This window comes from Protomyctophum parallelum (genome assembly GCF_964188405.1).
Source record: "Protomyctophum parallelum genome assembly, chromosome: 3".
Classification (NCBI taxonomy): Eukaryota; Metazoa; Chordata; class Actinopteri; order Myctophiformes; family Myctophidae; genus Protomyctophum; species Protomyctophum parallelum.
In genome coordinates, this window is record NC_139698.1 from 36,132,506 (window position 1) to 36,145,875 (window position 13,370).

At 42.0% G+C, this 13,370-nt stretch overlaps 1 protein-coding gene across 1 annotated transcript in view; it reads right to left on the minus strand.

Annotated features, from left to right (window-relative positions):
• Nucleotides 1–157: 157 nt before the first annotated feature.
• The window catches only part of ice1 (KIAA0947-like (H. sapiens)), an 18,232-nt gene continuing 5,019 nt past the window's right edge, over nucleotides 158–13,370 (minus strand). The window contains exons 12-23 of the mRNA XM_083761484.1: nucleotides 12,295–12,331; nucleotides 11,564–11,620; nucleotides 11,368–11,451; nucleotides 10,739–11,142; nucleotides 10,174–10,512; nucleotides 6,913–9,447; nucleotides 6,128–6,293; nucleotides 5,551–5,711; nucleotides 3,052–3,242; nucleotides 2,681–2,781; nucleotides 2,480–2,578; nucleotides 158–1,684 (exon numbers count right to left, since the gene is read on the minus strand). Of these exons, the coding sequence (XP_083617610.1) occupies nucleotides 1,503–1,684; nucleotides 2,480–2,578; nucleotides 2,681–2,781; nucleotides 3,052–3,242; nucleotides 5,551–5,711; nucleotides 6,128–6,293; nucleotides 6,913–9,447; nucleotides 10,174–10,512; nucleotides 10,739–11,142; nucleotides 11,368–11,451; nucleotides 11,564–11,620; nucleotides 12,295–12,331 (4,356 nt within the window). The 3' untranslated portion in view covers nucleotides 158–1,502. The remainder of the gene's footprint in view (nucleotides 1,685–2,479; nucleotides 2,579–2,680; nucleotides 2,782–3,051; nucleotides 3,243–5,550; nucleotides 5,712–6,127; nucleotides 6,294–6,912; nucleotides 9,448–10,173; nucleotides 10,513–10,738; nucleotides 11,143–11,367; nucleotides 11,452–11,563; nucleotides 11,621–12,294; nucleotides 12,332–13,370) is intronic.

Sequence of the window (13,370 nt, forward strand, 5' to 3'; positions counted from 1 at the left end):
GGCCATAAAGAAATTCACCCACTTTTAATACTTTTTTTTTTTTTTACACATGTAGACTTGATGTGACAATGAAGCAGAGTTTATGACTGGAATGTATCAATGTGACCACACAAAGAGCCTATTTTAAAAGCTATATAGTATTTGAGAGGGAGAGGGTTTACATTTTAATGTGAAAAATAAAAATATCTCTTTACAGTTTTATATACAACTTTAAAAAAAAACATATTTGCATAAACATAATGCACAAACTTGCACATCAAACTTCCTGAGGGAATTAAAAGTCTAGCAGGTAGTTATTTTGGCAAATAAAGGCAAAATGATTGATGGCTTGTCTGCTCAATGAGGCAATATAGCTCTTATCCGTGTCACCTGCCAATTTTGTGACTGAGCATTTACAATACAACCAGCAGGATTCTGTTGAACATGTAATCATAAACTTCAATTTTTCATTCAAAAGAATGTTCAGTATTTGAATGAAGACCAAAGTAGACTAGCAACAATTCATGGCACACTCATTTCTATCTACGCCAAAATAGCTGATCTACAAGCTGACAACGCATTCCGATCTACAGGCTGACAACACATAAATGCGTTGTCAGCTTGTAGATCAGCTATTTTCGGCTAATGTTCCCCCCAGAATAGATGCTGGGGTTCAAGTGGTTAAACAGAAACGTGCCATAGCATATTTAACACCTGTAACATAATATCACTCGTCTCCCATCCACCATGACACACTTGTGTAACACGGTTTGCTTTTTTCGCTTCCGATCCGATCCCGATACCTCAATTTCTGTGTAAGCCGATACCGAATACCAATACCAGTGTCGTGATCTCATGTTGTGTTTATAGAAATCTAGCTATATATATATATATCTCTCGTGTTGTGTTTATAGCAGACTCCTCACTCAAATGTGCACTTTCAATTTAGGCACCTCCAAAGCAAACTGCACATGTCCCAACATTTTATTTACCTGCCAGTGTCAACCCCTTACCCCTGTGTGGGATCGGTGGTTAGACTGACATATTATAATTCACCGATATGACCAATAAGGGCCGATCCGATACCGATACAGTATCGGGACATCTCTACTTTAAACGACAGGTTTCTGACTCTTACATTACTTGCTTCAAAGACATCTTAAATTGTTTTTTATTATTATTATTATTATTTTTTTTCCTACCCTTGTTGCATTTATTTTATTCCATAAGACATCATTACATTCTAATAATCGTAACTGCTTGAGTAGGTGATGAGAAAATGTTAAGCGACAGCAATTCTCCCCATACAGTACTTGTATTAAGCATCTAGCATTACAACAACTGTATAGGAATACCATAGTTGTATGTTTTACCAACAATCTCAGCCAATGCACTTTTTAAAGTTTGCCATTTTCCAGGATCTTGAAAAAAGAACAATTCAACAATAAGAGAGGACAAAACAAACATCCCTTTCAACCATTTGCCAGTGGAGGTCTATATTATCATATGCATGATGCATATGCTCATCTCTTAATATGTCTGCAAACAGAAGCTATCTGGTTGATACAGCTGGTAACAGCAGCAGGGACGCTCCGAGTGGTTTCTCCTCTCCATGCTGCCAACGCTTCCAGGGCTTCCTTGGGGTTGCTAGGAGAAAGGTCATAGACGCAATAGACAGCCGCTAACTGGACTTCCCACGGTACACCTTGATGGAGGGAGGAATAAAACAGCGTTAGCCACATCCAAAAGTTACTCAATCAATCTTTATCTCCCAATGTCAATACTCAGCCAGACAATGGCTTTCATAAGAAAATTCAGAGAAAATAGCAGATCTACAAGCCCACGTGTTGCAAAATAACCTGCTGTGAGCTTGTAGATTTTTGGTGAAAGAAATTTGGTGTAGAGGGAAAAAAAGAGCAGATCAAACACAGAGACGCGTTATGCATTGTGAGCTTGTAGATTGGTTACTTTAGGTGAAGAGATTTGGTATAGAAGTGGAATAAATCAAATGAGTAAATCAAGTGTAGAGCCCTCAGGTCCACAGTCAGCTAAGTTATTAGGGTTTAAAGTGGTTAAATACATTCACTCACATATACTACATATCGAGAGGATATTTTTCTCCCACTTACACGAAAAATGGGGCCACCTAGGGTTGTCACGATTATGAAATTTAAGTTGCTGATTAATTGTCGTCCAAATAATTGCGATTAACGATTTAATTGTTTTTGGAACATATGAATACAAATTCATAATAAAACAATTGCACAGGGCAGATATGACAAACAACTTACAATTTAGGCATTTAATCCAGAGCGATTTATATATACAAAGAAATTAGACATATAATTATTTTACATTTTCAAATTGGTTTTAAAAAAGGCGTAAATAGCTGATCTACAAGTTTACAACGTTTTTACAATTGTGACAGGCCTAGGGCCATCTCCACTTTGCTAATTAAAATGCTTCAAAATGTTGAAAAGCATCAGAGTACATAACATACCTTCTGCTTTTGCATGCCTAACAAAAGTGTTGATGACAGAGGCGACAGTTTTCACAGTGGAAACACATTTCTCCTTGATTCCCCGGTGGCCAAGACGTCCTGATACAAAAGGAAAACCAGAAAAAGAAAAGATCAAAAATGATAAAATAATCAAATGCATTTCTACAATACACAAAAGTCAGTTTAAATAAAACAACTGACCTATGAGTCTGAGGACAGTGGCAACAGTCACATCAGAGACCAGCTTCTTAGGCTCTTTGCTGTGCATCACCCATGTGTGCATCAGGGGCCACAACTTTTTGCTGTAAAAACAGATATGATCAGAACAGAATCATTTAATGTATTTATTTTTACAAAAGCAAGGGAGTGTAAGATAGAAAATGAATTATTGCATCCAGAAATACATAAACGTAACATGTAAGAAAACCAGTCAAATTAAAGTTATGTTTTGTTGCGCACCGGTGTCTGTCAAGCGCCAAAAATGGCCTCCAACTTCACAACTCGTCGCAGTGCACACATTGAGCTTGTGGATCAGATAATGTTGCGTAAGGTTGAAGGAAAACCATTCTCACGTCAATATATTCTCAAAGGTCCACTTCCATGGTGTGTGTGTACAGAGAAGATCCAGTGTGAAGACGTTCTCCCAGGCCTCTGTCCCCAGGTCATCCCCACACCGACTGTGTTTTTTGAATGGCAGATTGCCCCGAGACTGCACGTCAGACATTGTTCTGGAAATCAACTGGTCAATGTCACCAGGTGGGCTCTTGAAGAGATACAGCAAAAACGTTATCGTTATTAATGTGTACAAACTATAAATGCAATGAAGGTCAGGAGTACACTTAGTACATTGTTGCCATCGCTCGGGATGGAATTGCTCAGGGGAAGTGTGGCTCTTAAAAATGTAGCAACACACGGGGCGGTTGGATGGAGTCACCGGCTTCTACCCTTGTCTACATTGTGTGGCCTGTAAAAACTCCAAGAAAACAAACACATTTACAAGTGCAGTTACTAACAAACAATACACTATCAGACAATTTGTGAATTGTAGTTCCTCTAATGTAGTCTACATGATTACATGTAAATGTAATCTACAGTATGTAGGCAAAACATCTAGGGCAGTCCGCACACGCATCATAGAACACATGAGTGCCATCAGACGCAAGGACATCAAATCTCCTGTCGCCAGACATTTCATGGAAGCCGGTCACTCCATAGCAGATCTGTCTTACACAGTTATTGATCAAATTAAGAAATCTAGAAGAGGGGGCGATTTAGACACTAAACTCGTCCAAACTGAATCTAGATGGATTTTTTATTTACAGTCTGTCAATCCAGGTGGCTTGAATGAAGATCTCTCCCTCCAGTGTTACCTATAAGTAATAAGTTATTTTCAAAAAGTGATTGTATAAGTCTGTTAACATGTGATGTATGCAATATTCTTGTTCCCTATATAACTGTGATTTTGTATTCTGTAATGTCCACGCCCCACCATCTGCTGAGGTCATCAATTAGTAATTAGCAATTCTCAGCACCTGAGCTGTATTGTTTTGGAGCTCTTTAAGAGCAAGTTCTGTCTGTGAAAATCATATAGCACTGACGAAGGTCTTAGGACCGAAACATTTGCTTTTTAATTGCACTTTGAGCACAAAGCAATTTATGAGCATGATAAAATAAAGGAACTAGATAAAGTGCCAATCGGCACAGGTCTCCACCAGGGCAGGTCAGGTTGTGGCCTCATGGTGGCGCTATAACAGGCTGTTGAGGAAGATTTGGGCCGGAGGTTCGTGTTGGAGGGATGCAGGTACAATGTTTTTCCATGTGTGCATACATAAGTTGTATACAGATCGATGCAGTTATAGCTAAAAACAGGAATTGGCCTGTTATAGCGCCACCGTGAGGCCTAGTGAAAATGTGCGTGTATAATTTAACGGAAATTGCACACTGTGTTTGTGTTTTGTGGCCTTTTTTCGAAATGGACGAATCGTGTGAGCTTTGGAAGCCAATCTTAGCCAATGAGGATGGAAGATGGGAAATGGTGCCGCTCCGTGTTGATCACATGACTATGGAGATCATGTGTACCGATTTGCGTGAAATTTGGATAAAATGTAAAGGAGTAATAATAGAAAATGTGTTTTACATATGTCGGCCTCCTGGTGGCGCTATAAAGAGCAGATGTGAAAAATTCCAGGCAAAGGTTTTTCCTTGGCCTCTAGGGAGTTGGCATACAAAGTTATCCACAGATCCGTGCAGTTAGAGTTAAAAACACTTTTGGGGCAGTTATAGCGCCACCTTGAGGCTGAGTTGAAATTGTTCATGTGGCATTTCGTCCTCGGCCTAGTGGGAATGTGGGTGCACAATTTCACGGAAATCACGCGATGTGTTCATGATTTGCAGCATTTTGTTTGAAACTGAGCACTCCTGTGAATTTTGGAAGCCAATCTTAACCAATCAGGATGGAGTCTGAGAAATCTGAAAGACCGGTTTCGTTGAATGGCTCTAGAGAGACTGTGTACCAATTTGCGTGATGTTTGGACAAAATCTGTAGGTGTACTGTGCAAAAACTTGTTTTGCACAAAGCGGCCTCCTGGTGGCGCTATAACAGGCCGTTCTGGAAAGTTTGGGGCAGAGGTTCATCGTTGGCATCCAGGGAGTGTGTGTGCAAAATTTGGCATCGACCGGGTTAACGGTGGCCGAGATTAGCTGCTCACGGACGGACGGACGGACGGACACACGGACGGACGGACGGACAGAGTGCAAAACATACTCTCCCCACATGCCTGCGGCCTGGTGGAGACAATAAATAATTTCTTAAGTCTCAGTCTAAGGAGTTTTTACTAGTTTCTATACAGTGAGCGAGTCTTTTTCTGTCAAAGTTTCTCTTAAAAATTTATAAAATGTATTAAACCTGGGATTCAAAATGTGATAAAGCAACTGAAGAGGTGAAGAAATTAAAAAGAACTTTTATAAAAAGGGACCACGAAATCAATTTAAATCAATAGATAAATCAATAGATAAACACCACACAAAAATAAATCTCAAATGCAATCTCTCCTTGGAAGAGGAGGCTTTACCTTCTCCCAGCCAAGGTAAGCTGAAAGGCAGTCAAGGACCAGACCTTGTGCTCTCTGTTGGGTGACAGCATGTATAGCCTCACACAGTCTGCTCTTGTGTGACAGTACACTGGGCCATGTGGTTACTATAAACAGAATAAGCTTAGCAGCATCCGGAAAATCTGTAGCAGTAAAGACAAGAATGCAAAAAGCAAGCGTTACTGTAGTCACACAGGCAATCTCTTACTGTTCACCATGCATGGAAAAATTGTATACCGTAATACAATCATACAAATCAGTATTCCAGCTCCAATTCTTTGGATTTTGTTTGATCAATGAAAAAAATATATTTATTTTGATTTGGTGTTGATATTTGAAACAGAATCCAGACATAGAATATCAGCATGTGCGAGCAAACATTTGCATTTCTGTCAAATCCCTTATGTAAAGACAACAATTGCGTAGGTTTATTTTTATTTTTTAAATGCACCAATTCAGAACATGGCCAATTCAGATTTAGAACTGTAGAATTCCACTTGGAAAATACAGGGAAAATTAGGTATAGAATAGATTAGAACATCAAAAATATCCTGATTACCTTCTCTTATGATGCTATATGCCAGAATATGAGCCTTCTCCAAGTCTCTCCTCTGTCGACAGATTGCTGTATGAACTCTACACAGCGCCTGCATGTAGTCCCCACTGAGTGTCCCTCTCTCGGTTTTCAGCTTGGTCAAGATGGATGAAATCATATCGTCTGCTAACTAGTAGGACAAAAGTTACAAATTCATATTATTGGGTGTAATTTCTTACTTTTATAGTTTACTGCACACCGCACAGGAGAAATAAAGTGATGCACACTGTAGAATCCTGTTAATTGAACTGTATAAAATGTATCCAAATGGAAGCATAACTCTCAGAGTTGCAAATGGGTGAATTGACACTGTGGAATTTACTGTGCATTGTTCTTCTTCATGCATGTTCAAATGATGGAGTAAGAACTGAAGATACAGCAACACTGATTTGGTATTGTTCTACAAAAATTATGTAACTTTGTTTTATGAATAAAATGTAATTTTGTCCAATCTGTATGGTAGGTAGAGTATGTTAATACAATATAAATTATACAATTGGGGCGGTTGTAATTTGTTTCCTGCTCTTCTATTGAGACATTTAGACCATGTCAAAGGTCCCGTCTCACCTAGACACAGGATATCACACGAATTTTGACCTGATGGTCAAGAGATAAAATGTATCCCCTTAGCAAGCAGGCAGGCTTGATTAGCTCAATGGTAATGAATTCAGCACTTGCACTGGTAGAAGAGGAAAGTTACATAATGCAGCTTTAAGGCCCAACGTTCGATAATAAAAGCACTAACTTACCCAACTCATTTTGCAGAACTCAGAGATGACCTCTTTCTCCTCATCTGTCAGAACAGGCTTCTTGGGCAGTTGCCCCACTTTCAAATGACTCTCGATTGCAGGCAGCAGATCAAAACAACAAGCTCTAATTTTCTCAAGAGAATTGACTATCCGCACCTTACTGCCTTCCACAGATTGGCAGGCCATCTCATCGGGTCCCTGAGGTATGGACTCCAGAGGTAAAGCGCTTTCATTAGAGCTACCTGGGGCAGTGGGGTACAGCAACCTTCGAGTAAGACCAACAGAGCAGCCATCTAGCCGTCTCCATTTGGAATCTTTGGGAGAAGGCAGATCCACTGCAGGTCTCTTCTCTCCTCTCACCTCCGTCTTGGTGAAGGCTGTTGTAGAAGAGTTGATGAAACCAGATGATTGACTGACTGTCGCTGTGGTCATTGTCAAACTGTCTGAAGAACAGATTTTGAGACCGACATTTCCACGGAGGATGCTTAGCGTACGGGCCCGAGCGGATAGTTCTGGATACATGGTATCAAGCATCCTCATGGGATTTTCCTGTGATGGGCTGGAAGATGAAGGAGAGGAGTTATTCAATGCGGATGAAGGCAGGCGACCAGGAACTGGTACAGCATGTTTTGGAGTGGCAGAACCAAACTGAAGTGGGGACATATGAAGTTCAGTTGAACGCAGTGGACTGGTGAGGCAACTGTTGGGTGCCACATTGAAATGAGGCAAAGTGTGGATGTCCAGGGTGGGAGAAGAAGGGGGGTTCTCCATGGGTGAGGGAAATAAGAGTTTTCCAATAGCCTGCTTTGGATTGATTGGCTTAAATGTCTTTGGGGGTGTTGCGCTTAGAGGGGCTAGTAGAGGAGGAAGTGGAGGGCCCATTTCGGAGCGGACTTGGCCTATGAACTGTGGTTGTGCCATGGTGGACATTTCTGCAGTTAGTCCAAGCAGAGATGGAATTGAATCTGTACTTCCATTTGTGGTAGTGTGACCCTGAGTTTTCTTGTCAGATATGGAATTTACACCCTTGGTTTGAGATGTAACATCAACATTTGCCATTTCAATTTGACGTTTCAGTTTCTGTACTTCCAACGTGGGGAGCAGACAGTTTGGACTCATTTTCCTACACAAAGTATGTATGCTTTTCTCCTGGGTTGAATGTAGTGTTACAGAAGTACCAGACTGTCGCTCTGATGTCATTTTAGAGTCTATGGCATCACTTTCATCAAGTGATGCTCTTTCATCACTAATATGGATTACTTCAGAGGGTGTGACATTATGAATACTTTCTACTACATCCACTTTTGATTCTCTCTCTTGAGTAGCCTCTTTTAACGATCCTTCACTTTCTCCTCGAGTGTGAATGACTACGAGCGATTCTGAGGAGCTCTTATCCACAGAGACTGCTCTTTCAGGCTCTACGGTGTTAGATGGACTCTTATCCACAGAGACTGCTCTTTCAGGCTCTACAGCGTTAGATGGACTCTTATCCACAGAGACTGCTCTTTCAGGCTCTACGGTGTTAGATGGACTCTTATCCACAGAAACTGCTCTTTCAGGCTCTTCGGTGTTAGATGGACTCTTATCCACAGAGACTGCTCTTTCAGGCTCTACGGTGTTAGATGGACTCTTATCCACAGAAACTGCTCTTTCAGGCTCTTCGGTGTTAGATGGACTCTTATCCACAGAGACTGCTCTTTCAGGCTCTACGGTGTTAGATGGACTCTTATCCACAGAGACTGCTCTTTCAGGCTCTACGCTGTTAGATGGACTCTTATCCACAGAGACTGCTCTTTCAGGCTCTACTGTGTTAGATGGACTCTTATCCACAGAGACTGCTCTTTCAGGCTCTACGATGTTAGATGGACTCTTATCCACAGAGACTACTCTTTCAGGCTCTATGGTGTTAGATGGACTCTTATCCACAGACACTGCTCTTTCAGGCTCTACGGTGTTAGATGGACTATTAGTGTCAAAGGTTAACGAGGATATCTCAACAAGGAGTACTATGTCTGATGAGGAAGATGATGTCGATGATAGAGCGTCAGAACACTCTGAAGTCTGCATATGCTTTGGATTAATATTCGCATCTCCGTTATCTGTACTGTGTATTTCGGTTTCTTTTACAGTCCTGTGATTATGCTCATGTTGCTCAAAATGTTTGTGATCACTTGCACTGGAAATGCATTCCTCCTTCTGTTTCACTCCCTCTGGCGATTCTGCAGTCAGTGTAGGTGCAGAGGGTTCTGAATGATGGCTTGACGCAGGTGTTGCGTTTGGTTCAGGTGTGAGTGGTGAAGGTACAGTCGTATCCGTTGGTGACATAGAGGGTGGTGCATGGTGGTGGCTTGACTCCATCATTATGTCTTCTTCTGTTTTCACTGGAGAGCCCATAGTCTTATCTACAGTTACACCAGAGGATTCAGGTGCTGCAATAGGCAATGCCTCCTCTTGTTGAAGAGGAGACTCATCTATAGGATTAGTGGGGCACTCCTTCTCTCCACTCCCTGCCTGCAGCTGGTCAGCGTCTCTGTCCTGAAAGAAATTGCAAGGAATTAGAAATTAATTTATGATACTCTAAATTTGTCTTTCAATTTGTCAAAAAAGTACTTTGACTTGAATTCACGACTTGCCCGAGTTAATTAATTGTAGAACACTTTCCCTATTCGCGAGTTGTCCGAGTTATGTTTTAATTGTTTAATCCACGTTTTTAATCAGTTTGAAGTCATACGGACAATCCACCAGACAGAATGGGATATGAGACGTGTTTTGAATCAGTAAGTTGCAACCAATAAGCATAATTCACCATTTGTCCGCGTTCTGATTGGTCCCTGACTGACTAACCAGCAGGCTCTTTCTGCCTTGTTCCGTCCTGGTTACGCCTTGTTTAGGTTGAATTTGGAAAAAACTAAACATGATATGCCCAGTCACCATGCTGCACCTGTGATGTTCCTTTTTACTGACACCAAATTTAAAATAAGAATTGAATGTACAGAATATCAATACGAAGCAACTGAAAAACACCTTATTTCAATAGTAGTAGATGGAGAGAAAGGATTTTTGTACAACCACGAAACGGCAACCAATGGGTGCGAAGAGGGGCACAGCCATGCCATCATATGATGATACCATCATAACCTGATAACCAGCAACCGATGAATTAACAAAAACTGAGATCTGTACTGTGTATTTTGCTTTCTTTTAAAGTCCTGCCATTCTGCCAAAATGTTGGGGATGAATTGCACTGGAAAAGCATTCTACCTTCTGCTTCACTCCCTCTGGAGATTCTGCAGTCTGCGTCAGAGGTGCAGAGGATTCAGGATGACGACTTGATGCAGGTGTTGCCATGTTTGGTTCAGGTGCGAGTACAGTCGTATCTGTTGGTGACATAGAGGGTGGTGTGTGGTGGTGGCCTGACTCCATCGTTACGAGTTCTTCCGTTTTCTCCGGAGAGCCCATAGTCTGATCTAAAGTTAGACCAGAGGATTCAGGTGCTGCAAAGAGCAAAGCATCCTCTTGTTGAAGACTAGACTCATCTATAGATTTAGTGGGGCACTCCTTCTGTCCACTCCCTACCTCCAGCTGGTCAACATCTCTGTCCTGAAAGAAAAGCATTACTAATTAGAAATTTAATTATTTATGATACATTCAATTTTTTACTGGCTTCTGAATTGGTCTTTCAATTGATCTAACAAGTACTGTGGATAATATAATCAGCAAGTTGCACCCAATATAATCATTAGGTGAAAGCATTAGAACAAGCTGTTGAAATTAAATTAAATTAAATTAATACACATCAATTCAAATAGATGTAATGAATTGTTACCGCTCTAGGGATCGGTGATATGCACCGAGGCAAAGGCTTAAACAAGTCCAATATCTTCTGGACGGATGAACCACGTCGAGGCTTCTCAACATCACTCTTATGGAAGTGAATACTCGAACTGCTGTCTGTGTTAATCGAGCTGTCTTCCGTTAATTGATCCTTAGATTGACCATTGCCTTTCTTTGCTCTGTGCCTCTTTCCAACTGTATGTTGCGGAGAAGATTGGCTCTGAATTGTTTGCAGCATAGGTGGATTGTGCTTCAAAGGTGCATAAATAGTTTTAGTCTCTAGGGGGTGATGGTGGGGTGCATGGAGTTTTCCGGGAGCAGGCTGGGGTCTCTCACATGTAGCCAACTGACGGGGGCTATTTACTGAAGGAGTGCATGTAATCTGGCAAGTGGCTTCTGAAAAAACAAGACAGCACAGAGCAATTCTGAATTACAAACACAAAGCGATTGGTTGAGATAACATTTCCCCTTGTTATGTGTATTAAGGTTGTGGTGGGAATCAATGACTTCATGTTCACTGTATTAAGGTTGTGGTGGGAATCAATGACTTCATGTTTACAAGGATTAGTGCTATAGGGGCAATGCTATTATACCAGTCAAATATTAATAACGATGCCTTACCAGGGAAGTGCAGTGTTTGCGCCATCTTTGATTTCTGAGGATCCACACATTGCCATAGATTCTCTAGTAGCCTCCAGAACTTTTCTGTGAAGCACACACTATCAAAATGATGCCTCAATAACACAACCTGCTCAACTTTTAAAATACTGTGAGTGAGATACTGTATAAACAATCTGAGGCTAAATACTATACATACCTTTATCTACTTTATGTTCTTCAGGTGGATTTGCTTGAGTAGATATGCTCTTACATTCTGTCCAAAAACAAATAATCAGTGTTTGCATACATCTTAAGACAGAAGAGACTAAATGGTAAATGGTGCATTTATATAGCGCCTTTATCCAAGGCGCTTTACATAGATTGTGCATTACATTCACCCATTCACACACACATTCATACACCGATTGCGGCGGAAGCCATGCAAGGTACCAACCAGCACATCGGGAGCAATTTGGGGTTCAGTGTCTTGCCCAAGGACACTTCGACATGTAGCCAGGAGGAGCCGGGATTCGAACCTGCGACCCATGGATCATTGGACGACCTGCTCTACCTCTTGAGCCACAGTCGCCCTACTGACACAACACGCTGGGCGCAAGCACATTGTCGCGTCAAAAATGTCCAGGCATCTCTTCCGGGTTTTTGAACAGCTGGTGGATGGAAATGACGCTCACGCACAGCCTCAACTCGTAGAGTCGGCATGGAGAATGGAAACACTTTGCAGACGCTACAAGTTGAAGCCACGCCTGAGTGTTATTTCCATCCACCAGCTGTTTCAAAACCAGGAAGAGACGCCTGCTCTCTTTTCTTGCTGCGCAGTATGTGATTTCATGTGGCTGTTTTTAAGTTCTTGAGTCTTTAATCGGTTTTTGATCCAACGGCAATGACATGTGATCAATGTTATTTATAAATACTACCCAATATTCTTACCTTTAATTCTTTCTCGCTCTAATCGCCTCAGTCTGACCTGGAACAAAGAATAAAGTGTTCAAAACAAGCAATCTTAGAAGGGGGACTGCCCAGAACTCCGACATCCCATTACTCTGTATTGACTACGTGGCTTTGCGTGCACTTAGGGTTAGTAATGTGCGAGTTGGACCAACACGCCGTCGGAATAATGAGCAGTCTGACTAATGACACGGCACCGACGAGAAGCCCCAACACAATACAGCCATTTTAAAAGTACAAACTTGCGGAAATGAGAGAAAACACTTTCCACCGTAAACTATTTGACAAGAGTTTCAGTGCGTTAAGTAACCTGAAATCACACCAATATACAGGTGGGGCGAAATCCATTCACGGCGTAGGCGTAACGGGCACGGCGTACGGCGTAAGTCGGGGCTTAATCATTTTGCGTCGCCTCGCCGGTCCGGTTCCGTGGACCGCCGTCCCCAGGCGACCATGCGTTCCCGAGCTGTCACCTCTATTGCGCACCGAAAAGAGCAGATCTACAAGCTCGAAAACCACGGAGGTCCCCGGGCGGCCTTCCTACATACGGGATGGCCCGACCCGAGTCCGTGGACACGCAGGGTCCACGTCTCTGTGTATGTGTGTCACTGGTATATGAAAGTGATTCAGCGTCTCTCTCTCCCCTGAATGACCGGCTGCCACCACCGCGCAATCAATCAATCAATCAATCACTCCGGCTCCACACGGATCCCATAACAACCCCTCTCACTTTCCCTCTCTCTCTCTCCGCCTCCCTCCGTAAGTCCGTATATATATCTCTCTCTCTCACTTTCCCTCTCTCTCTCCCCCCTCCCTCCGTAAGTCCGTATATCTCTCTCTCTCTCTCTCCCCCTCCCTCCGTATATATCTCTCTCTCTCTCTCTCTCAGAGCAATAATAAAGTGTCTATCATTTTACGTGTGACATTCTGACAGACAATGAAAGAAACATGACTGAATTTAGGTGGCTTATATATGATAAGTTTATCTCTCTCTCTCTCTCTCTCTCTCTCTCTCTCTCTCTCTCTCTCTCTCTCTCTCTCTCTCTCTCTCTCTCTCT